At 44.8% G+C, this 26838-nt stretch overlaps 1 protein-coding gene across 1 annotated transcript; it reads right to left on the bottom strand.

The window, feature by feature from the left end:
- Positions 1-1938: 1938 nt before the first annotated feature.
- PANX1 (pannexin 1) lies at positions 1939-26640 on the bottom strand (the record flags this gene model as incomplete). Its single annotated transcript, XM_082337639.1, has 5 exons — positions 1939-2024; positions 3994-4664; positions 5685-5908; positions 15781-15920; positions 26460-26640. The coding sequence occupies 5 exons, from the start codon at positions 26638-26640 to the stop codon at positions 1939-1941; spliced, it is 1302 nt and encodes a 433-aa protein (XP_082193765.1).
- Positions 26641-26838: the final 198 nt, after the last annotated feature.

The following is a 26838-nucleotide window of genomic DNA, read 5'->3' as shown; positions in this document are numbered from 1 at the left end:
TAGGTTTGCTGGAAGAAGTATTGCAGTAAAATCGAGCAGTGTGGACCACCAGTATCCAACACAAGCCCTGTTTCTTGCTGGTAATGCAACAGACATTAGGACTGCAGCTGTGCTACTGTCCTATGCAGAGGTAGCATAATACTATGGCTTTAAAGACTTTCTTTTAAATAAGGCTTGTCTTAGCTGAAAGCCAAATAATAAATGAAGAGTTCTGGTAATACTAGCCCAAAGTATAGTATGGCAGCACTTTGGGATGCACTTTAACAACAGCTGCCAAATTCAAGTAGGTGCACTCTCTCTTTGAAATCTGCTGCAGCACATAAACAGTTCTGTGCAAAGATGGTAACTCCGATGATTACTTCTTTTTCCCCCTCATCCTCAGACACATGGAGAATACCAACAGTCAAGAACACAACAGCAGGTGACACAGATGAACCGGAAAATGGAAGGCCTGCCTAGCTATAAAAGAGGTCCTACTTTGTCTAAAAAGACAACTTGGAAGAGGTGACGGGCAAAACATTTCAGCTACATGGATAATACGGAAAAACAAGTGAGCATATAACATTTGTGAAAGACACACACTGCCGCCGTGGTGCTTAAACCCCCACCCCCCTCACCTTGTACCTAAAATTCAAGACAAAGGTCATTTTAATGTTCATTGAAGGTAGAGGTCCTGGGCAGGGGGGATGACATTAAAACTGAATGCTACTCTTCCAAAACAGTCCAATAACAAACCAGGACAGTTCTCCAATTTACAAATGCTCCCCCTTCTTTTGTCTGTTCCAATCCGTTTCAGCATCTTATCTTTAATTAAAATTAAGTCACAGGGTATGTGGGGAGAACAACCTTTCGTCGTATTTACATCTACCTCACTTTGGCTGTTGGGTGCTTGGCTCTGCTGGGGCACTCAGGTGCTACTGTAACACAAATAAAGTCGTCTCAAGTAGGGCTTGGAAAACAGCACAAGTAATATTGCGTTTGACACTAAAAACATCTTGAAATAAACTCCACACATACAAGCATTACAAAACAACTTCTACCAACCATCACAAAAATGGAACCAACTTCATTGATCTTCAGTCCAAACTCCAAGGCAGATTTGTTAGTCACTTAGACAAAAACAACTGCGAAATAGAAATTAAACTAACATTTAGCTTACATATCATTACATTTTGTAAAAAAAAGTGTTAAGATGTTATTAATTTATGAATACATAGAAAACTGAAAATCGCTAACATTTACAGTACCCCCTTATACTAAGCCTGTTCAGAGTTTCTTTTCTATCAGTGCCAAGTAATTAATCTCAGACATCAACGTTGAGATGGCTAACCAAGACATCTCAGGCTGAACAGAGCAGCCTCTGTCTTTCCTGTGAAGACACAGCCAATACCGGTGGCCAGCCACCACCTGGTACAGATTAACCAGACTCATTAAAAAAAGAACAAACACACCCACCCCCCACCCCCGGCTTTTCCAGGGCAGAGAGCCCCAAGATGCCTCACTTAAACCCCAGAACTGAGATGGCCGCTCCCAGCAGAGCAACATTTCAGAATGCAACGTGGACATCTCTTTTTGTTACCTACAGGGTTATGTTCCCCATCCCTGTACGGTATAGCGCTAGCTCTTTCCTGCTGCCAGCTTCGACTGCATTCAGTGCATGTCACTTGCTGCTCATGATAGACATTTTTTGTTCTTGTTGTTCCTTGTGTGTTTTTTTTTTTTTTAAATAAATAATGAAAGTCTACAACATGCTTTTTCAGGTACATGATTGCTGATGATTATACAATAAGTAGTCTGTAAACCAGTTTGGCCTCTGAGGAATTGTCAGGCTATTGAGACAGTTGCATTCAAAGAGCAGCACCCTGCGTTGAGCGCAGCGAAGGCGGAGGAGAAGCCCTGCTGCAGTACAAAGCTCCTGCCTGCTGCAGCAGGGAAGCATCAGCACGAAGAATCTATAAGTCTTTGGCGAAGTTTTTTATCTTCTCTCGGACTCGCGCTGCCACTTGCATCACGGTCTGTCAAAACTAAAGAGAAAGTAAACCTTTAGAAGTGAAAGGGCCATCAAACCACTCGACTTATTCTCGTTTACAAAGGAACTGCCACCAAGACAGCGCTGCAAGGCTGGCTGTCCTGGGCTGTGCGGATGCGGCACCCAGCCCTGCAGCCTCTCCTGCCCCTGTGGTCCAGAGTCAGCATCTACAACTGCTCTGTTAACACGGTTACTAATTACAACATGCTGATGCCACTAGTGACAGAAGAAAAGACGATGAGCCACGGGCGCAGCTTTGCTGACGGGCGGTGAAGTCTGCAGCTGCAACCATGCAGAAGGAGAGGGCTGCACCAGCCGGAGCTGGCCATGAAATGGCAGCTTCTTTCTGCAGTGCATTTTAACAGAGCTTCAAGCTTCTGCTCCGGAGGAAAACAAGTCTTTGAAGTGTTTTTGTCAGATGAAAACAGTCTCAAAAATTCTGATTTCAGATAAAAATGAGTCAGAATTTCTATTAGCTTTTTCAGCTCCTTGAGCAGAGACGTCCACCTTGGGCTCTCGAATTCCCCTACCAAAACCCACCCACCTGTCATTTCAAAAAGGGTCACATTTAAGAGGAAAACTATTCTCTGTCAGAGCTACTCCAAACTGCTGTACTAGAGCTGGCTGTCACAAGTGCTGCTTCTAGTTTGAAAATAATCCTGCTTGCTTGTTCTGAATTCCCCTGTTGTATAAATCGACTTCTCCTCCAAACCTCAGCCTACCAGAACTGCTTGACCAAAGCACAGAGGAAGAGTTACCCTCCGGGTGCTGCCGCTTCTTTTTTATTAAGCACAGGGCATAGCTTTCTGAAGAGAAAGTAGATTTAATTTTTTCCTGCCTTTGAAACAGTTCTTTAATTTGCCCTCAGCATTGTGCTCGCCTACTCAGGTCAGCTGCTAAATGTTTTAAAGCATCTTCACTTCCATGAGTGAAGGGCTTTGTGAAGAGGCAGTCCATGGAGTCTGAACCACTTCATCCAGGGGATGTAGGCACTGGTGTCCTGCTGCTTCTGTGGGGACAGCTACGACTGCGGTCATGCTCACATCGAATGGGAAGAAGGCTTTTCCATCCCTTTATGCCTCTCCCTGGATATTTGGCTTCTCTTCTCTAATTCTGCACTTGAGGAGGGAATTGGAATCACATTTAAGATATACCACATTTTTTAGCACAGAATCTAAGACTACATCTCATATAACAGTGATTGCTCAGAGCCGATCACGTCTGGGAACTGGTGGGAATATTCAGAGAACAGCTGCACCAATCCAGATCGACTCAGACCGTTTTGGCAAAATCCCTTTACAGTTGATCTTCCTTTCTCTCTGTGTAAGAAGGAACAGGAGCATGTTCACTGGCCCCAGTCCCACTTCCCTTCTTTGGTCATTTTCTGTTCCTCCACCAGTGGCATTTCTGAGCATCAGATTTATTTTTACATTCACCTAAGATTTTTGCCAAAGCCTGAATGAAAAGCAGAAGCAGCAGTTAACTACTCTTTTGAGCTGATCTCTGAAAAACAGATGTCCTGAAATCACGAGCTTTCTCACTGGACCTCCTTCAAGTGCAACCTACTGCAGACCAATCTAGTGCTCTTCTACTGTGCAGGTGGTCTTAAGGAGTTCAAGTTCAGGCAGCTGAAGCCTCTTACTGCTAGAGCAGAGATGTCAGCAGGGACCACCAACTTAACAGACCCTTCAGCGTCTAGCCTGTGCCACTGACTTGCAACACCACAAACTTCTGGTGCATATGTGAAGTTACAGCAAGGTCTAAGCAGGTTCATTTTCTTGTAGAATATATTAAAATGTTTTCGGTAGGAATACAGATCTAGATGAAACCTGCTTTGTTTTGCATGAATGAAGTTTTGATTTAATGGATTCCTTATCTCTCTGTACCAATAGGTGTGGATGTCGTGTTTTTGTGGTGTTTCTTTCTTTGCTTTTTCTTTTTAGAGAAAGAGCAGGTCACCTTACCTTGTAGTTCTGTTGCATTTTTTTCCAGCTCTTCTGTAGTTGTTTCTTCAGGCTTCTCCAGCACAGCTGTCCCTGGCTTCCCATCCACGGTATCTGTCTTAATAGTACCAAGGTTTACCAAAAGTTGCATGACATCAAACTTCTCAGAAACTGCAATGTTCTCCAGCACTTTGAGGCATTTAAATGATTTAAGTTCACTCACGTTTTCATCAAGAAAGAGGAGGTAAAGGCTTAAGTCATCAAAACACTTTGACTTGAGTTTCAGGACATCGAAAGTTGGCAGGATTTCATACACTTTGAGAATACTAGAATTCCACCTCCACGGAACAAACATTGCATACACTACCAGCGGCATCACTAGAAGATAGACTAGCAGGTTAATATAGCTGAGTACCTTGAAGACACCAACAGCAATAAGCTTGCACTGAACCACTTCTGGAACAGTTGTGTCATTCTTTAAGATCCCAGTTTTGATAGTGCAGAGAAACTCATCACTCAAAGAGGAGAGGCTAATGTAGTAGCCCAGGTAGAGGCATGCAATGAAGATAATTACTAGAGTGAGTAAACGGCAGATAATGTATTTAATTATTAGGCATCTGGAATTCTTCTTCGTCTTCAGGTATTGCTCCACAATTGGGTATTTAAAGTGGCTTTCAGATATTTCCCACAAACTGAAAGAGAGAGAAAAAAACCCAACAAATCACACAGATCAGATGCTGCAGCACTCACCTACCTCAAATTTCAAAGAAACCTAGAACTCTAAAATAGATACAAGATTGGATTCGCTCTTACTGGGGTAAATCAAGGCTAGTTTTATTGAAGTCAATAGAAAAACAACAGAATAGCACATAAGTGAAGACTATTGACACTCTAATACAGAAAAGCCACTTAAGAGACAAAAGAGCTCAAACACTGGAAAATGGAAAAAAAGTATTGCCCTCACAGCAAAAAAATATTTTTGTTCTTTTGCAGTACAAACCAGATATAATAAGCACATCCATGAGGAAAAGCAGACTTCCCAAGCATTTGTTCAGTAATAGCACACTGGAAGGCTTTTTATTTCTCAAGACCTAATTCCACATTTTAAAGAACAGACCTAAGTCCCCATTGCATTGCTCGTACCCCCACATGCAAGGAGAAACAGTTACCCTGACCTAGGATGAAGCAGAAACTGGATCTGGTTAGAACAGCGCACCAATTTGATCAGAGAGGGGGCTTTTGCTCGTTTTGGTCTTTGTTTTTTTTTTTTTTTGTTTTGTTTTTTTTTAATTTGAATAGAAGCTTTGCAGACCTAGATCTGAAAGGAGAGGAGATGACAAGTAACAGACTTTGCTCACAGCGTGAAAGCAACTGTCAAGAACATTGAGGTGAGGACTGCAGCCATCCCCGTTTTCTTACGCTATGGCAGGTAAAACTAATTAACACCTGCAACTAAAGAAATCAGGACATCTCAGGTAATTAGTAATCTGAAGAGCTCATCAGATGTTTTATTTGAAAAAAGAAAGTTATAAGTTCCGGCTCCAAGTGCCCACAGTAATGATTTCAGGTATCTTCTTTTTTTTTTAGCCAAATTTAAAAGTCTGTCAAGTCACCATTCAAACCTTTTCAATAAATTTCTAAGAGAGTGCAGGTGTCAGATCTGTTAAGAGCTTAAGGAAAAGAGCAAAGAAAGCCAAGCCCCAGCATCTTACCTCTGTGTCAAGTTCTCATTAACAGCTGGAACCAAGTCAGCAGGGTCCCTGGGGTCTCCGCTGTGGATGCTATTAGCAGCTTTGATTGCCCTGTTATAGGCTTTGTCAAGTTCTTCCATAATAAATTTCAGGTCTGAAGAAAGGTGAGGTGCTGCAGTGAAGCGCCAGAACAAACATGGTAGATACAGCAGGATAGCAACGAGCAGAAGGATGTATGGGAAGAACTAAAGGGAGAAAAAATTCAGATTAGGCTCCACCTGTATATAAAGTGTCAGCCAGTCACCCTATAAGTCTATTAAATTCCCTACAAGTCTATTAAATTCCCTATAATTTTATTTAAATGCTTTTAGTAAAACCCACTTTTGTGATTATTGGGGATATGCAGGGAAGCAAATTCTCTTTCCAGACAGCTCCAACCTTGCTATTGTTTAGAGCTTGCACAAAAAAAAAAAAAAGGTAGAATAAAGTTAACATGATCCTGATAACATTTGCATTGCATATTCAGAACTGCACTGCTGGAGCTGAAATTGAGAGAGGCAGCATTAACCTGGGGAACAACAAATCGCAAAGGCAACAAAGCAGCTATCAGAGAGGCTGACTGGAAGAAGAGGTTAGTGTCACATAACTCTGTCTCCCAAATGTGTCACCACTGTTCATAGCAACTAAAATGCTCCAAACACCAGGAAAATCTCTCCTGCTCTCCATTAGCTGTCAGGAGGTTAATGGATAGACCATTTATAGCGCTGCATCTGCCTGCAAAGACACCTGTCTGTTCCGAGTGCCTGACATACAGAGACTGTAAAGGATGTAACTATGGTTGTAATATTTAAGGGTATTTAAATATTTTTGGACAACTCCTAAATGGAAACCAACACATGGCATCAGAATGGTCTGGTGTTAATGCAGCGCTGAGAAGTCAGTCCTTACACAGTCCCCACTGCTTAGGGAAAGGGCTGAAGCAGGTATAAAATACAACAGCGTGAAGTCTTTCCATCTTTATTCTAGTCATCAATGAGCAGGAGTTTTTCACCATGAGATTTCATCTCAATTCCCTCCACCTGCTGGAAAGAAGGCATTTTCTATCTACTGTGACATTATATTCAAGGTGTACATTTATACATAACATTACCCTTACAGAGAGGTGATGTAAGATCTAGTTAGATGAACAGTTAGTTAACAAAATGTACTGCAGATCTGGCTAATCTCTAATTCATTACATTCAACTTTTGATAGTAAGCGCACAACTCAAATCCAGCATCAGTTCCTATGGAATTTTAAATTAGTTGTGGTGAACAAATTTGAAACAGATTTAAGGCATCTTAAATGTTACAGCCACGCACCCATGCACATTCATTGAAAAAGCCAATGGAGAATTTTAGAGGAAACTTGGACTGAAGTCATTAATCAGTGCAAGTGGAACAGCTCCGCTTGCATTTGTAGATATTTAACAAGATGAGAATCTGGACCTAATATTAACATGTTAACTTGTGTTTGCATTAATCAAGAGAGATTAAAGTTTTGCATGCACAAAATAAATAATTTGATGTTATTGAACATTTTATCCAGGAAAGCTGCTTCTAATATCACTTACCATTAAAGCAAAATCCTATGTTATTAGTACTGGGAATGCATATGACGTATTAGCACATAAATAAAACCTGACTTCTTAAAGGAACTGTATCAGCAACTGGAGATCGTAATAGAAACCATCATCCTGGATGTGCGTGTTCCCTACATAGGAGTCACATCAGAAATTTGTGACACACAGTAAGACAAAGCCATGAAAAGCACCAAATAGCCACAGAAAACAGAGAATGCTGTATTTAAAGGTCAGCTTTCCCTTGCAACCCTTCTTATAAATTCATACTTCAACCATTTCTGTTTAGTAGCAACATAATTGAACTTGGCCAAAATTGCTACTTAAGTCTCTAGATAAGTTTCAAGAAAGAAAACTTCAAGAAAGGCTCACCTTTAAAACTGAAACAGAAATCCTGCAGGGATGGGCTAACCAGTAACGAGATATTGTTTCAGAAACCTAGTTAACAAAGCAGAGTTCACTGTAATTATACTGTACGTCCCACTAGAGGTAGCTCTTCCTCACCAGCAAGGAACGAGCATCAACCCCCGTACTGCTATATCACAGCAGGGCTGCACCTCCTGGTGCAGGCTGTGTGCTGCAAGGTACGTACAACCTCATTGCTCTGCAGATTTTGGCTAGATAACCATTTTTAAAGTGGGCAGAGCAGAGCCTGTCCCCTCTCCACCGCAGGGGACTGACCTCCCAGGCCAGAGGGATCCAGGGGATTCCTTCTGATCTCCTGAAATTGCTGGGGACTGCTAATCTACCTAGTACTTCCACTGAATCCATACTATCTTCTGCACCACTAAACCATGCTCACCAAATAGATTGTCTATAGTCACCATCAGGAATTTCTTCCCTCCAAAACTCTTACCTATGCCAGCAGTCAAGACAGCCCTCGGGTATGGGTGCTGCTCTTCTTTCTGGCCTGCTAACCGCTTTTGACTGAACTGAGCAAGCTCATTCTCTCCCACACAGGTCCTTAGCAGCTGTCATCTCCCAGCTCTCAGCTCTACTCACTGCACCCTTGACACGATCTTTCCCCTACCCCCAGCAGCCTGTAGAAACTATGCAGAGCTCTACCCTCACTGCCTCCTCTCTTCCCTCTTTCGACACAGCAGATAACCCCAGATTATCTGCTTTTTTCCCAGATCTATCCTTTCTAATTGAGAGGTAAAGCTCTGCCGTGTCCAATGTGTTTTTGTAGGCATCTTGTCAACTCAAACCCAACAGCTCAAGAATCTGCCCTTCATATTTATCTCTGTGGACAATGCCACTGGGTCTCTCAGGTCAAAGTCCTGGATGCCTTGGTCTACTCAAAGCTTTATGGTTTCATGGCCAGGCTCTTTCAGTCCTCTGAATTCTGTATTATGTAGAAATAGAAATTATCTATCTATGAACACAGCTTAAACTTATCTAAGCTCCTCTAAGCTGCTGCAACACCTTTTCCATAGGCCTTAACAAATGCCAGCTTGTACAAGATTGCTGCAAAGCCTGTTTGACTTCACTTACTTCCGTGTCATACACCTCTTAGCACGCTTCCACTGGTGCCAGGTGGGGAAAGAAACAAGGAAACATCTGATTTAGTAAGGAGCGGCCAAAGCTTCTTACATTGGTTTAGACCACTTAGCTTTACTATTCACTTGTCTGAAATCTTACAGGCATCAGAGGATTTATGAATTCCCTTTCTGACCCTCAAAACTGGAAACACCACCAGCAGTGTCCAACTAATCCTTGAGATCTCTTTACCCTGAGGCCTACAGGACGTGCGGCAAGAGGCAAGATAGTTGACACACTGAAGTCACAGCCCAAAACCTCCATTGTCCCAGTCCCCATCTCTTCCTTTATACCTGGAAAAAGACTCTGTGGGCACGTTCTGCACATGTGTAGCACACTGCATCAGCCCTGTTGCTCTGCCCCAGACCTACTCCAATCCCACCCATCTCCCCTGCCTCATTACAGACTGTTGTCTTATGAAGACCAGCCTCTGCCATCTTCCCTTGCACCTCCTCCTCTCCCCAACTCCTTCACCACTGCCTCTTCGCCCAGAAGCATCACACCACCGGGGCAAAGGCACATTTGCCACGCGTTTACTGGGCTTTGCCTCACCAGGCTCTCATCTCTCCCAAAGCTGTAGCTTATGGCAGCATGAGAAAACACTATGCAGCTCTTTTCTGAATGGTCTCAAAACCAGAGCAACAGCGTGACCATTAGTCCAGCTCTTTTTGTTTGGAAACAAAAGCCTGTATTTGTCAGCCCTTCCACAGCACTTGACACACGACTCCATCCTTCTCGGATTCTGGCTTTTTTAAAAATGAAAGATACGCTTGTTCTATTTGTTAACAGTAGGCTTAGATAACTAGCAAATTGTTTTGAATCATTAAAATTTAAGGCCTTGAACCAACAGGCAGAAGTGAAAATGCAAAGTCATCTGGCACGAGTCCTAGGTTTCAGAGCCACAGACTCGGATTGTCCAGCTCATCTGACTACATTTTACAGTCACACGTCATGACTTCCCATTTTAAGAAGAGGACTCTGTGGTATTCATACATGGATGAGTATGTGCCATACGCCTTTCTTTTATGGTTTATGTATTTACTTCCAAGGCACCGAATACACAAGAAGGAAATGCTACTTCAATCTTGGATAGTTAGTATTTATGTTAAATGGGAAGTGTCACTGGCTTCAAGAATTATACGGCCAAAGATAGGCCAGGGAAAGATATTGCCCTAAAAGTAAAACGCATTTTTTCCTTTGCTGTCTAGTTATCAAGTTCCTTTTCAACGGCAAGTTCATAATGTTGGATCTAAGATGGTATGAGATTGCTCGTAACTGAAGAAATGTCCTCCAAAAGCAGATTAGAACAGGTACATTAAAACAAATACAATATCCTATGGTGCAAAATGCTCCTTTCTGAACTTTATTAGTGAAAGTGCATTGAGGGCTACACCACCATGCTTCAACCTGGATGCCCTGAGCCTTCATTTCCACCCAGCTGCAAGGAGAAAAGGACAGACGAAGACCCAACAAGTTTGCCAGTCAAAAATAGAATAGCAGAGCTTCATCTAGGCTAATCCAAGTTTCTGGAAAGTACTAGGCATAGATACTGTATGATTAGTATTCAGCATGAGACAAAAAAAACTAGTAGTGCATGCACCAGGGACTCAAACTAGAGTCCCCTATATGTTTTCTGCTAAGTATTGCTGAGCTCCTGAAAGCTAAAGATGATGGAAGCAGGTTCACCTGCCTTGCTTGTCCCTTAGTCTGATGGCACGCTGGGTGGGACAGCAAGCTCCCAAGGAAGCCAAGAGGTCAACTGCCCCTTGTTTTGAACTGCTGCAGCTCATTTCACTTGGCAGACCTTTGAGCACTGCATACATTACAGGCTATACCCTTACTCCTCCTGAAAGCCAAGAGCACCTGATACCTGAGCGGGATTAAGTCTGACAACTCAGCACCAGAAAACGCCAAAGCCCATGTTAACCAGTATTGAGGAGGCACTGAAATCCAAGCCTTATCTGAGCAGAAATCTGTGCAGAGAAGGAATCCTTCCTCCGGGCTAAAGACACGTGTGGTCAACATCACTGCTCTGCAGCAAGTAACTGAAATGGGAACTGCAGAATTAGTGCCTCTCTGTATCTCACAGCTGTACTCCAGGAGTAACACATCCCACAGGGCAGTCAAAGACGAAAAGAGGACCAGATCTGACACCGGCTGTTCGGTAGCTTGTGGCACAACACTCCACCAAGCCCTGTAATACAGAAAGCATGATCTTTCTGGACAGCAAGAGCTTAGGAAATAGGATGTCCAGGAGTGTTACGATGCAAAGCCCTGACCCTCCATCTCAGCACAACACATTGTTTTCAGTCTTGCGTTCTATACTTGCAAAAGCAGCCACAAATGTTATCATCAAAGCACATAATTTATGCACATCGAAATGCTTACACTTCATAGATAGGTGCTGTTTTCTTACATCACTGACCGTGAACAGGTTGAGCAATTTTAAATCAATACTAGCTACTATGAATGGAGAAGAAAAATAACCCACATGCATGCAGTCTAAACTCTAGACATATCTATTTAACACACTGAACTCTTCTGAAGTCATGACCATTTATTCAAGTGCCTGCATTTGCTCCTCTCATGAAGATTACCTGCACAAACTGAATGTATATTTTCCAAAACACTTCTGTCTTACCAGAATTTGTGAACATCTACATTCAGATGAATACTCAGAATGGCATGAACCAGCAAATACCCAGCAAATCAGTTAAAAGGGCATTTTAAAAACTTCTTCACAAGCTCAAATGTTTTTTTCATCCTAAGAAAATATGACTGCCAAGGGTGGTGTGACCCAAAAGGCATTTTCAAGGACGTAATCTACAGAGAGCTTGCCAAGGTCTGGATAAAGATGGCTGGCAGAAGACGAGAACCACTTTAGCAACATTTAGAAAACAACAGTTTTCTAATTTTACTGCATCTTCAGTCTTATTTCTTCTGGGCAAACATTATTAAAGTGACTGCAAGCATTCAGATTTCTATGATACCTAACAGCACCCAAACACTAACTTTAAGTACATAGCACAAAGCTGTTAAGCTGCACAGGTCTGAATTACAGCCTTGAGAAAATTCATTGGCATACAGTGCTCAATAAAGAAGGAAGCACTGAAGTGTTTTCACTCACTTGAGATGAAAATATTTCTCATTAAAAAATAAGGTCACAGTGAAGTGTCTGCTTCTTCAGTTCCAAATTTCTATATGCCATCGTGAAGAGCCTAAGCAAAGGCACCAGCCCCCAAACAGGCTAATGACAGCAATGACATGTTTCCAGAAGCAAAGGTATTAAGCTCCCTCTGGATATAATCCTATTCCTGTTTGAGTCGATGGGAGATATTTCATTGGTTTTCAGGGCAGAAACGTGAGCTATAAATCACTCATCATTCTGAAGGTTGCCATGAGGTTGAGATATTATCCTGCCTCCAGATCTGAAAGCAAATCTCAAACCACACATGACTTTTTTTACCCCAGCTGTTAGTTACTTTGTTTTGATACACCTTAAAAACTTTTAAAAATTCTCTGTGCACTACGGATTAAAAACGCTTTGCAGTGCAGTCTCCTCTTCCACTGGACAGCAAGGACTGCCCACTCACAGTGGCCAAAAGCTTGTTTTTATTCCAGTTAAAGATCAAGCTAAGTTTTATCAAAATAAGTTGTCAGGTGGAGCACTCATCTTTAGAGACAAGAAGCAAACTCCCTGCACAGAGGGAGCAAATACATGACTCTTCCATCCCACATCAACACTGTCTGTCTCTCTTTCCCACTCACCTTTAGAAACCTATATCTCTGTTCTGGCACTTCAGATACAAGAAACCTCTTGAAGGAATTAACTCTGAATGGAAAATGCCAGAAGAAAACAGAGACAACAAAAGAGCAAAGCCCGACTAGACTAAGATTCATCAATGACAAACCTGAAGATGAGTCTTGTCAGAGGACTCAACCATATAAGCATTTTGTCAGCTTCTTCACTGACAAAGAGGAGGAAATCTTAGCGTTAAACTAAGAATATATGCAGGACATACCATAGTCTCTTCTTTCCATTTATCTGTCTGCAGAATTTAATTGTGCATTTGAGTACACAATTCATTTTGATTTCTGCTAAGGGTTATCCAGTGTGAAAAGTTATTCCAGGACCACTGGAAATTTCAAAAATCCTGTTCTCCAAGGAGAGAGGCCCTGGGCACCCTCTGGGAGTGCACAGACCACTAGAGAGGCAGGTAACCCAGAAAGCTGCAGTACGCTCCTCCTCTCCGCTCCAAAACAAATTTCCAAATTGATATATTCAAGTATTGGGAGAGATTTCCCAGAGCAGAAAAGACAGCAGGTAAAGGTGGCCAAGCTTTGGAGATTGCCCAAAATTGAAACATACATTTTACTGATCAAAACCTCCAAAATCTCAGTGCAAACTTGTACTCTGAAATAGGAGGAAAATGGGAAGGCTTCAGTTTTTCTGTAACGCAACCTGGTTTTGATAATCCTTCAGAGCAACCAGATGCCTAGAACGAAAGTGGGGCAAGCTGCTGCAAGCTGGCTTCTTCACCAAGAGCTACAGGGTCCTACTGCCACTCTCTATCATGATGAGCACTGTCCTAGGACGCAAACCTTTGACAGCACTTCTGACAGAGCACAGGGAGCGTGCCATAAGGAAATCCATCCATTTCAATCAGGAAGTGGGGCCTACAGTTTCAAGCCCCCAAACCTGTAATCTAATGCTGCCTTAAGCATTTCTTATGGAGCCTTCTAGCACGCCAATATAGCGAGATGCTAAGTGAGTCAGAGTATTAGAAAAAACCTGAGATGCTTTGCAAATAAATGCACTGCTGCTCAGAAAGCAGAAAAAAAGCCTCAAGGGTTGTCTTAAGAGAAATTGGGCCTAACGATCCCTGCTGTCCCTGTACGTGCATCGCTGCCCTTGTACTGCGGAGTCAAATCTTCTCTCACCTAAGCGTAGGAAAGCTCCCTTGTCTAATTAACATCACTGTGCTCCCACAAAGGCTCTGCGCTGCCCACTTTAAAAACGGTTATCTAGCCAAAATCTGCAGAGCAATGAGGTTGTACGCCTGTTTTCCTGCAGAAGCGATGGGCCCCCATGGCAAACCACCCAGCAGTGCAGCCAGCAGCTGTTGGCCCTGGGTGCAAACAACAGCCAAACACCTTCAGATGTTCCCGCCACGGTGGGAACCAAAGGTCAGTGTTAACAGCTGGAACACCGCTCCTTCCCTGGAAGCTTGTTAAGCATGGAAGTTGATGAACAACCAGTAGAAGGATATTAATTAATACTGGCCGCCAAACAGCATCTGCAGCTCCTAGTGCCCGGCTCAGTGGATGGGTAGGTGACTAAACATGGATTTAGGAGGTCAAGACAAGGCATCCAGCCTCTGCTACAAGCTCGGACACCACTGTTCAGACATACTTCTTGCAGCCAGTCTGTAGGGTATTTATAAGGAAACAACACATACCATTGAGCTATCATGGAGGAACTGCGGGAAGAAGGGCCCTGCATCAATTCCTGAGACAGCACCAGTCAGCAAATTAACATGGGTTGCATCATAAAAGTATGATTACTTAAGCTATTAGTCATGGCTGGCAAACTAGGAGACTTATAGCTGTCAGCAGGTGACTATGGCATAAAATTCAACATAAAGAAACTGGGTAACAAGAACTCATGCCCTCAAGAGAAAGGGGCAGCAACATATCCAGGTTTGCAGGTGCAGTTTCCACCCACACAAGCCACCTGCCTTGCAAGATGTCCCAGCAGCTTCGATTGGCCTCTGTAGAAGGTCTGGCTGAAGTGAAGTGGAACACTAACTGAGCAAGAAAGAGTTCAGGCTAGAAACCAACAAGTCTGCCTTTCATATTCATGAAATGCAAGACCGTTGGGTCAAGGTTATGAGTGGAGCTAGCTGGAAAAGGCAGTAGTAAATCCTTACAGTTAGTGATTTAAGTCAGCAAACGAACCAGAGACAGCCCTGAATAGTCTTTCAGAGGAGATACCACTAGCTGACTGGATAATAAAAGCTGAGGTATGGGACATACCAGCAAACCCCAGAAATACAGGTGCTGCAGGTCCCAGACCTGAGCTCCCTCTAGCACCAGGTTCTCCTCTGCTCCCAGGTGCCGGGGGGTTATTTGCTGGGGCAAGTAATAAAAGGGGTGGGGAAGGCAGCACACAACACCCAAAATTTGCAGAGCTCCAACAGCATTTCTTACTTTGGCATCAGCAGTGCCCAAGCAGGGCGACACTGCCTCTCGAGTTGAGTCAGCTCCAGGCATTGGCATGGCATTTACTCAGAGTCTGTAACTCCTGCCAAAGCTTGGCTAGCCGCTTTGAGCCAGCTCAAGTATCTTAGTACCTAATGCACTTTTTACCCATAAAATAAGTCTCTTACTGTGCATTCAGTATAGTGATGCTTTACCTGGAGCGGTGAAAGCCAGCTCACGGTTTGCAAGGGAACAGCCTGCGGAAGCTCGGAAGAGCATACTGAAGACAGGGTTAAACCTGTTGGTACCAGTGATGAATTTCATCTCTCCCAAAATGCCTGTCTGCCGTGAGTTCCTCTCCATGCAAAACTGGCCAAGGGTAATACAACACAAATAGGAAATGTTTTTACTATCCTCTTTTCCTAAAGTAAGCTTTTGATACAAGCATTAGGGCAGTTGTTGTGTCTTGTATCCTGATTTTAAAATAGTTCAGCTCCAGGGCAACACAGCAACATTAACATTACTCTTGTGCCAGATAACTGGTGATATTTGTTATTATAGCACGACAGACTCTTTATTTAAAAGCAGAAAATACCTTCTCTAGTACTCTTTGGAAGTAAAGGAAAGAAAACATTCTCTCTAAAAACAGAGAGTTAAGAAAGCCAAGGACTACAGCAGAGAAGAGGAGCAAGAAGAGTGAGGTAAAGGCAGGCCTCTACATGGGGACAATTTTTCCAGGAGAAAGAGATCTGTACATACTTTATGCAGCCATAGGGGAATGTTTTCTAAGTTGTTCTGGGATGGTTGCTTCTGCTGCACAGCTGCCCAGCAGTAGGAGTCCACGTACGCAGCTTGTCGCCAGGAGAAGGAGCTGGGTGCAAAGCAGCTTATCTGAGCACCTGGGAAAACAAAGCAAAAGTTATCATGTCCTCAGAAGATTAAAAAAAAAAAAAGAAATCAAGTTTAGGAAGAAAAGCTCACACTCGGGATTTCATGGTATCCAAAGCTATTAGGATAAGCGATTGAATGAAACACAGCAGCTCTGCAGGGAGGTGAGTCACTGACTTCCCACCGCACTCAAAGGATTAAACTCCCACAGGGACTCTCTGGTGTCTCATAAGGGTTGAGACAGTATATTAGAAGCACCTGTCTTTTAGGCCTATTTTCTTAAGTTTTGGGGGAAACATGACCTCCAAGACCCATCTCTCTCACTTGAGCTTGACTCAGGTTGGCCAAAGGGGAACCAGCAGATACAAAGTGCGGTCAGATAAGGCTGGTTTCCCGAGGAAACAGCTACCATCACGTACCATCATGCCGCTGTGTCTCCCAAATGCACAACCTACCACTTACACGTTTATTGAAACAAGACCTCAGACACCATTCCCGCAGCCCAGCAGTCCTTGCAGTGATGCAAGGGCAAGTTTGGCCCAGGGTGCTGCCACTTCTTCTGCCTCTGAGACTGCGCGTGAGTTTTGCAGGGTTCAAGTTACACATGTGAAAACACGGATTTCCTCATGTAACTTCTGGCAGAGCAATCATGGCCTCCAGACACCTCCAAAGGGTGCTGGACCCCTCCTCACCAGCACAGTGACATGCTGTGCCCAGGATCAGGCATACCACCATCATCCCCAGTCACTCCCAGCACCTCTCCAGCTGCTCAGGAGCTTCAAATTAAGATCAGGGCACTGATTGACAGCAAGAGCAACTATTTAGCCAGCCTCAGCCCTAGGGTCAAATTCTGCTCTGACCAGCTACAGGCACCAGTGGAGTCTTACTGCAGCATACCTGCAGGTAAGTAAGGAAGAGTGGTTATTAGATGTGGAGTATCAGTGGCTCCTTGGATGACAGCTAGTAAACCAGGATGAAGGGTTTTGATTTTTCTTTCTGAAGCTTTCATAGTAAAAGCAAAAAACCCACATGTTCCCAGCAGGCTTTCCTAAATGTTGAAACAGGATAGCTGTTTCACCAAACGATTACACAAAGTGGAGATGCCTCAACCTCCAACGCTTCCTCCAACACAACACCAATATCAAAAGAGCAGAGGAGGAAATACTGTTACTTTTTTTTTCTTAATATATTCAGATATATTAATATATTCATCAAAATTAGCGCTCATGGCATCATTGTGTGCTTTATAGGGAAGAAGTATTTTGTATAAGACTGTATCATTTGTGCCTTTTTGCTCATTTAGCTTTTCTTATGCTAAGAATTTCTTTTGTAACAGGAGCTGACTGCAGTTGCCCTGTAACTTGTATAGCCTTTTTACAATGTAGCATAGTCAAGGAGCATTATGAATAAAAGCCTTTCCTTACCAGCCACTATTAAAATTATTTCTAAGACTGTAGTATCATAAGGACATGGTTTGACCCATCACAAGCCTCCCTTATGGAAAACAAATTACTGTTTATCAGACCAGAGCTCATGTGATTCAGCAAAGTTGGCACCAGACAAGCACTTGCACTCTCCCAGAGCTTCGGGGGTTTCTGCTTTCCAGAGAATTTCCATTAGCTGCAGAAGCTCAAGAAATAATACACTGCAGAAAAAAAAAAAAAGAAGGAAAAAAAGAAAAAAGAGCAGGCACTTGGAGTGTCTGTTCTCCACTGGATAGGGGCCATTTATACTCCCCTCTCATCACTTAGCGAACCTCCTGCTGCTGGCTGTGCCCGGTGTGAAGCAGCAAACAAGTGACCCTTTCACAGGGCGAGCAATAGGAGGGTTCAGAAAGATGCTTTGTCCTATTCATGTCTGTGTATCTGCAACAAGAAACGCATTCCATGTGCTCATTCTCGTTAACGGGTGGGAAACCGCTAAAAGTGATGGAGTGTTTAAGTTGGTGAGGAAAAAGGCAGCCAGCCTCCTTCTCCAAAATTAGTGAGGAAAAAGGCAGCCAGCCTCCTTCTCCAAAATTAGTGAGGAAAAAGGCAGCCAGCCTCCTTCTCCAAAATTAGTGAGGAAAAAGGCAGCCAGCCTCCTTCTCCAAAGAGTTATGTGCACAACTTCATACCAGAATAGCTACAGCAATGCCCGTGGTGCAGCACAGCAGTGAACCTGATCGCCAGGGTTTCAGCAGGGACGTTGGAAACCTTTGGCAACTTGACTTGGGAGCCAAGCAGATAGAGCTTGATATCAAGCAGAAGCTGGGGACACTCCAGTTATTGCACTGGTTTTTAATTAACTTATTGCAGTCTTGGCTGTAAACACTTGTTAATGTAAATTACAACTTTGCACTAACCATGGTAATGTTAAGGCTTAAACGGAGAGGTTGCTTTTGTGCATAATCTACACAGAACACAGATTATTAAATGTATCTGAAAATGGTCACAGTTTTCCATCTTTTTTTTCCTTCCTTCTTCCCTCCAAAGGACTAACAGCAATAAATCTATACAGATAATTTACTTTATGTTGGGCTATTCTGGAAGAAGTGAAAAAGAAAATCTATGGGTTTTATTAAAGGAAAAATTAGGCAAAGGGCCAAATGCCTTCCACAGACGCACTGTGCACACATGCACACGCAGGTCTAGTTTATGAAAGGCTAATAGTCCTCTGCTATCAAAGGAACAGCCTCCCGGCTTGGTGACTTGAAGCCATTCCCCATCCTTTGCTCCCACAAGTAATAGAAGGGGAAAAAGAAAAGCAGCAGCCAAGCCCATAACAACAACAGGGAGATAAAATATACAGCGAGAAGGATGAGGAATAATAAATGACTGCATTCATTAAGCAGTTGCCACAACAGGCTTTGGCCAAGTTATCATTATACTTGGCAACACACTTTTTTTTTTTTTTTTTTTAAAAATCATTCCCTGGTATTAAATCAACTTTGGAGAGGGAATGATAGGGATTTGACTTACGCTTTCGGAAACAAGTGAGGATAAAAAAATGCCACTTACTATGGCTGCCCTAAAGAGAGCCCACCCAAAAGAGCTGCAGAAACTTAAGGCAGCAACAGATGTGCAGCCATGTACGATGCACACTAAGATTATCAGACGGAGCTGGTCACCAACTGCAGAATTACTTGCAGGCATGCAACTGAGCGCAGAGTACGAGCCCGAGTTACTGCAGCCAGCAAGCAGCAAGGCCGAGCTGTCGCCTCACCCAGCTGCGGCACGTCTTCACGTGCGCTCTGCCAACAAGCCCCCAGCTCTCTCCCCCGTGTCTGTACCAGGAGCATCCTTTTCTGCTGCAACCAGCTCCTCTGTAGCTCCTATACAGCACTGTAGAAACTGGCATGGGGCTGCCTACAGGTGGAGACCCTGTGCCCTGGTAGCACCTTTTCATCCACTTTGCCTAAGTCTTGCAAGCTCATTTGGGAAAGGATCTGTCATCAGGTGTTTAAAAGAAGATGCCCCAATCCTAGCTGGGACTTCTCAGAGTTGAGATGCAAGCAGTGGGCCTACTCCGGCTCCTTTTGCCCAAACGGAGGTGGAAATGTTGGTATCGGTGCTAAATGAGCAGGATACAAGTCACTTCTGTGATTCCCACCCTAATGCCCCGGTAGATGCTTTTCGAAAAAGAAACCTACTTACAGAAAGAAACTCCCAGAATCCCAAGGAAAATCTCAGACCTGAAGGAGAGAGTCCCTGTGCAGTACCCAGCTGCTTTGCTCAGGTGCAAGGCGGGACGTGCAGAGGGCTCAGCATCCTCTGGCTGCATGCCTTACCAGAGAGAGCATAAACCCAGCAAGCTGGACTGGTTTCTTCCCCCATGGCTCAACACCCCCTCTTCTGACTTAAACATCTAATTAAGAAACTACAACTAACAGAGAGTGCTTCCAAGAATCCATGTTAATCATATGCTCAACTATTTTTCCTGAACCAGGATCAGGTGGTTGTAGTTGACAGGATTAAACCTTCAGTAAGTAATTATTTGGTTTCTAATACACTGCAATGACTGGAAAAAGATTTGCTTAAGCTTGGATAAAACCTAGCCATTAATTACTACTATAATTTTCCACAAGGCAAAATGAACTAGCCACAAGACCCAAACACCTGATTTTATCTAGCAAGAATTACCCACGTTAGCAGCCACTAAAGAAAAACCCACAAACAAGAAAATCAAGGCACACATACACAATGTACAGACTGCCAGGCACCATCCAATGCACATCCTCCACCCCAGCATTAAAAAATATTTTAAAATATGAAAAAAGATGTCCCAATGCATGCCAAAGAAGAAACAACTGTATGTGTGGGTGTACACACATGTATTAAGAGGGGGCCAGAGGGAATGATTTTATTAGATTTATAGATGCTTCTCACGGACCAAAGTGGGAGGTTGGGTGAAACAGAATAAACACTACGTTTAAGAAGGAAGTATGGAGAGACACAAATGGGTGCACGCGAGAAAAGAACCTGTTCCCTGAGGTTTACTTTGGCAACGGAGTATTAGCAGAACGTAAAGCTCAGGCGATGCAATGTTTAAGTGGAGTGGGTCAGAGGAGCCAGCAAGTATCTTTCCCTCTCCACAGGGCTGCCAGTCATCCCTCAGAGAAGTCTCAAAATCATGCAGTGGAAAAGAGCTGGGTGTTTATCAAGCATTGCCTTCAGAGCAATAGGTTTTTTGATTCATGGGAAAAAACTTACGAATGAAATTCCCACCAGTGAGACTTAAGGAAAACAAAAAAAAAGTTTCCTTTTACCTGAAGGAGAAACACCTCGAAACAGTGGCAAGGACCATCTGGCTCCACTGCAAACGTTGGTGGTAGCCCAAATATAAGGCAACACCAGAGGGCCACGATGGTTTTTAAATTAATTCTGGCACCAAAAGCAGCTTACCATCATTTCCGTAGGAAATGTAAACCTGGCTCTGCGGAAGTTAAACAGAAAAAAATCTCCTCACCAACAGCTGAAGATGTTCACCCAAAGACAATTTAGACTTGAAATGAAAGTAAATGTTTTTACAAGTTTGTCCTGGCTCCCCAGGCGGACCTGGTCCTGATGCTGGTAACTTCTGCTATTTAGTGACCACTCCTTATATGCCAAAGGGCAGCGCAGCGTACGCTGCTGGGGTCTGGGCTCTGCCCCTCTACCGAAAGATGCTTTGAAGGTCACAGGCTGTCTGGCTGCTCCAGACTGATGCTACCGCACACTTCTTAACTCAGTCCTGTCATTAATGCCCTGGGTTTCAGAGCACCCTGCTGAACTAAATGCAAGATGGGCAAACGGCAACTATTAGCATACAGCCTGCTTCAGCAGCACTTGGAGATGTTTTTCAAGCTCTCAGCCAGCAGCTGCCATAGTAATAGTCTTTGGCCTAGTTACACCCAACTTAACTTTAGCCCCCAGTCCTTACGGAAGTCACAAGATAGGATTATGTCCCAAAAGCCTCCCCAGCAACTTGTGAGCAAGGGAGGGCCAGCAACAGGGTAGCAGGAGAGGAAAGGAGCCTAATCCAAGAGTTAAAACTATTTCTTGGTATATTTGTTACGAATTCGTCTCACAATTGCTTTTCTTTCCCTTTCTATATGTTTGATTCTCATGACTGAGAAACGTGATTAACCTGCACAGAGAGATAGGGGCCCAGCTGGACGTACATCAGGGATGCTGCAGGTGGGTACTGCTGCCCCGGTGGCACCCACAGAAACTTCTGGGATGCGGCACCCAGAGCTCCCCACGAACACCCTTCACCCTGTGTTTTCTGCTGGCCAAAGCACCTCAAATCCCACAGGCAACTTGGGGGGGTGGGAAATAAAACAAACAAGCTGGGGAAAAAGCCCTCCCAGAAATTAGGTGGAAATTGAGCAGGGCAAGCAAGCATTGTCACCACTGGGAAAGCCCAAAGTGGTCAATGAGGACAATAACCCCGTGGTGGGCAGAGCACAGGGCAAGACTCCACTTCTCCCTCTTTGTGCACCCTCCAGCAAGGAGGTAAGATGCATCAGAGAGCATCAGAGGGGAATAAGACTTTTTTAGTGCAGCAAATCTTCATTTTGACAGATTCAAGTAGATGCTCTGGGTTGGTCCATGGCCAGGCACTTCCTAACCCACCATCCTGCCACAACTGACAAGCCCATAGCACTACCCAGATCTTGACGCTGATTATACCCAAGTTTCTTTATATCCAAGTGTCTTTACTTAACACATGATGGTTTCTGGGTCCTGGGAAGGTTTCCAAGGTGATTTGTAATATCGGAAGATAAACAGAGATGCTAAAACATGAGGATTCATTCATTCATCTTTATCAGGGAGTGTAGTGATAGGGCAAAGGGTAATGGTTTTAAGCTGAAAGAGGTTAGATTTAGATTAGATATTAGGAAGAAGTTCTTTACTTTGAGGGTGGTGAGGCACTGGAACAGGTTGCCCAGAGCAGTTGTGGATGCCCCATCCCTGGAAGTGTTCAAGGCCAGGTTGGAAGGGGCTTTGAGCAACCTGATCTAGTGGAAGGCGTCCCTGCCCATGGAAGGGGGTTGGAATCAGATGATCTTTAAAGGTCCCTTCCAACCCAAACCATTCCGTCACTCTATGATTCTACACTAGCAATGTCTGAGCCATACACAACCAACGCCCAAACTGAACCTGTAGTAAGGACTATTGGTGGCCACCACAAGATTCCCTTCTTCTCCCCTCTCCAGCTCTCTCCCTCCCTCCTCGTCTCCCTTCCCAGCCATCACCTCCCACGCGAAGCCGCAGTGAAGGCAGGCGGCACGCGCTGCCCGCTGCACAGCGGTGCCCGAAAGCCTGCAGTACAGAGAAGGTCAGGCGACACCATTGGGTGACAAGCAGCTGCTGGGCTTAAGCACATACGAGCAATTCCCAATTCCCTTCCTACGGGAAAAGATGCAAGTATTTGATGTCGACTGGACAGCTCTCACATCTGCTTTTCTTTCAGCTGCAACCCAAGGCAGCCGCTGATATTTTTCCCAGAACTAACTTGGAAACAAGCCTCTGCCAAAATTAAGCAGCTTGTTTCGATTTCGTCTCTGCTCAACTGTCTGTACCTGCTTAGGGCTGCAGTATCCTGCAATAAGCAGTGCCTTGGTAATAAATATCTATGTTTTCAGCTAAGTTGTTTACAATAAGAAAGCATATCATAATATATACACACAGAGTTTAAAAACTGGAATCTCAATCTTGGCTCAAAGCTACTCTTATTAAAAACATGGTCATGGAAAAACGACACAGATAGATAGATAAATTTCTACTGGTTCTGTGGCTTGTATGTTGCTGAGGATGCCCTTATCTTTTTTTTTTCCCCTTTTCTAAGAGGGATGGGTGATTTAGCCATATTTATATGGTTTCTGTTACTGTACTACCTGACCACCTGTAGTATATTTACCCTAAGAACTGCTAAATAATATCAGGAAATAATATGAGGCCATAACATAAGTAATATAAGCATACACAACACTGTCCAAATCCTCATAATCCTATTGTTATTCCCATTTTCAACTTCCTAGTATAAAATTATGAAAATTATAAAAAATTATAGAAAAGTACAGAAAACAAGGCCTAGCTGTAAAGAGGTAACAGGTGCAGGATTTCAAGCAGCAAAGCTTCCCAGGGCTGGCAGGGAACAGCTCAATCACAGCTAAGCACTACCAGAACCAGCCTGAAATCATCACAAACCTGCAGCTGACCATGGGTTTCTAACATATAACCAAGAATAAACTTAGATTAGTTCTCCTCCTGCCCCTGAAGGATGCTGAAGTGTGGTGCAGGCATTAACCCCGGGAGTTTCGGCAGTGCTCGCTGGCTGAGCGCGGCAGCTGGGTTTTCCTTGCCTCTGGCAGAGAAATCCTCTGTGATACCCAACTGGAATCTCATTTATTTCCTGAAACTTCTATCAAAACTAAAAGTTACTTGGCGGCTTCAGAAAACCTCCGCGGCCTTCGTAAACATCTTCATCGTTTTGCACAATTAACAGCAGCCGCATGTAGGAGGCAAATTGCAGTTATCTGACACCGCACTGCAATGAAACAGCAAAGCAGAGCGGGGAGGGAAGGTGACAGCTCGAGGTGCCACGAGAATTTTAGGTGGGAAGAATGCAATTATCCCAACAGAAATAGGATCTCAGCATTCATTTTTGGAAACGCTGTTCAATTTTTTTACCCAGAGGCAAAGATATTTCCATGCTGTGACTCACGTACTGCTTTCACAACCACTTCTGATTCTGAGTTGCTCTTCTTCAGACCTAAAATGGACCCTACGATTTTCTCTCAGTTTAGCACTACTGAGCTGTTTCAGAGCACAATTATAACAGGAAGCATTTGAAACCAATACTTGCTTTCTATTTTATTGTTGGCTGAACACTAGTGCTCACAGAACCGGGCATATCCAGCCCCCAAGACCCTCTCTATCCCCCAAAAAGCCTTAATGGAAACAGCTTTGGGATCTCCCATGAGCAGCCAGCCTGCTAAGCTGCAAGGACTGTGCGGGAAATAGGTGACAGCCGTAATAGCAGCACAGCTGATATACTATCACTTTCTGTATGGAAACCACGTGGTGCTGTTTCATTCACGCCAGGGGCCTAGCATATTTCTCATACTTATTTTCATATTTATTTTTCAAATAGAAGAGCTCTGTTTTAAACGCCATGTTTTCTTCTAACAGGTTCTCAGGATTATAAGCAAAATAAAGCCCATGCAAGATGTAGCAACATTTCGATTCTTGCTTTATGAATCTACTGCAGTCACAGATTTAATCTGAATTAGTTTAATACTGAAATATGTTACATACAGCATGTGCTGAGGCCCAAATGTTTGATTAGCAAAGATGAGAACTTAACTCAACCAAAAGGAAGGCACACTTTACCAAATTCTGCAATTCAGCTGCATGATGGAGCTTTACCTAAGGAAGGAAAATGAAAGAAATACTTCTGCAGAGCTCATAAAAGAGACCCTGATACACAGGCAGTTTCAAACTGGATCCGGAGCTTTCAGAGAAGCAGAAGGAAGAAGAACTAAGGGGCCCATATATGAGCTAGTATATGGAAATGCAAGCCCTCCTTTTCTTTGCTTTAAGAGGAAGAAATGTGCACATATCAGTAGCAGATCTAAAACTAAGAGCGGCAGGATAGATTACAGGCATACTGCTGTATCTGTCCAGTCTCTGGTTGACCACAGCTGCCACAGGGCTCGGATCTGGTCTCGGCATTCCCAGCCTGGTTGTCCTTGACTCCTCTGGGTGGTTATTGCAGGCCACAGTGCTTTGGGGCAAACCCACATCTATCACAATAGGTGTGTAGCTAGATGTAAATACAGCAGTCTGGGGCATCTTATCTCTTAAGCAGTCTGGTATCTGATTAATGCTATTCATGATGTTTTTGCACAGATTCACCGCTAATTCACAGTCCTATGCCAGCTTCCACTCTCTTGACATTTGTTTGACTCAAACCTACAGATGATGTATCTCAGGTATACAACACTGAATGCCAATAAACAGGTACATGCAATAAATCAGACTATTTCTGAAAGGGTGGATTCACCCCTGTCTCAAAATGGTCAGTACTGCTTATTCACCTTTAAAATCTTCATTCATATAGTGCTACTTAAATGCAGAGCAATTCTTACAAGCAAATAGATTTTACAAGTGAGCCCCCAAGTTACAAGTCTGTGTCATTTGGATTTAAAAGTCTCCTCATCATTTCAGACTCTGAAAAGGGCCGGCTGCCAGGCTGCTGCACAGGCACTTCTGTAACTTGAGAATGGGAAAAAAAAAAGATAGCAAAATAATTAGGAAACTTGGCCCTTCTCTTGTAAAGCATAGCTTCATCTACCGAGTCACAGCAGAAGCTGAACTGGAATGGTCGCAGAAGCGCAGGCGAGCAGGGGACAGCTTTGGGGAGCCTCACGCCCCAGGAGCAGGTGACCAGCCTCGATGTACAACCCAGCCACGGCAGTCCCAGCGCAGAGGTCTGAGACCCCTTTTCCTTGGCACCTACCCCTGACAGCTGCTGAATGACAGCGAGATCTTACTGCAAAATACTCCAAGCGCCAGGAACCGCAGCAGCCGGGCGGTTTTCAAGGCACAGCTCAGGCTCAAGGCTGAGCAGCACCGGGAAACAAAGAGCGGCGTGGCTCCATCGCTCTCCAAATCATACCCACGGGAGAAGATGCAGCAGCTGAGCTGACAGGGCTCTCGCTCAGGAGGTGTTAGAGGATGGCAGGGGTCAGGGAATGCCCCGAGGAGGAGGAGGGCATGGGGAAGAGCGGGGAAGGCCAGCCGGGATGCCCAGCGTACCTGGGCAAGGCCGGGGGGAGGCACCGCCCGCCGCCAGGGATGCTCTCCGGGAGAGCTGCCCCCCTCCTGCGCGCTGCCCACGGCCCGAAGGCGCCTCGTCCCCCGCCCCCGAGCGGAACCCCCCCACCCCCGGCAGCTGCCAGCCGAGCCCCCGCGGAGCGCTGCCCCCCGCCCCGGAGCTCCGCGCCGCTCCGCCGCCCCCCGCCCCGCCGAGCCCTTTGTCCGCCGGGGCGGGGGGGGGGGGCTGCCGGGGAGGCCGGTTACCGATGGAGACCTCCTGGGCGAAGGCGAGGGAGATGAGGAGCAGCGGCAGCCCCACGGCGATGCAGGTGACGATCTTGTCCAGCGCCAGCTCCAGCCGCAGCCCCTTGTAGCGCGTCTCCGGCGGCTCCTTCAGCAAGAAGTCGGAGAAGACGTACTCGGTGGCGATGTGCGCGATGGCCATGGCGAGCGCGGCACGGACCGGCTCGGCCCGGCACGCTGGGCTCGGCTCGGCTCGGCTCCTCCCGGCTCGGCTGGGCTCGGCTCGGCTGGGCTGGGCTGGGCTCGGCTCGGCTCCGCCCGCCGCGGCTGGCTCGGCTCGGCTCGGCTCCGCCCGGCTCGGCTGGGCTGGGCTGGGCTGGGCTCAGCTCGGCTCCTCCCG

This window comes from Platalea leucorodia, assembly GCF_965183815.1.
Source record: "Platalea leucorodia genome assembly, chromosome: 2".
Classification (NCBI taxonomy): Eukaryota; Metazoa; Chordata; class Aves; order Pelecaniformes; family Threskiornithidae; genus Platalea; species Platalea leucorodia.
The sequence above is the reverse complement of the archived record's forward strand: the minus strand, read 5'-3'. Positions and strand labels throughout refer to the sequence as shown.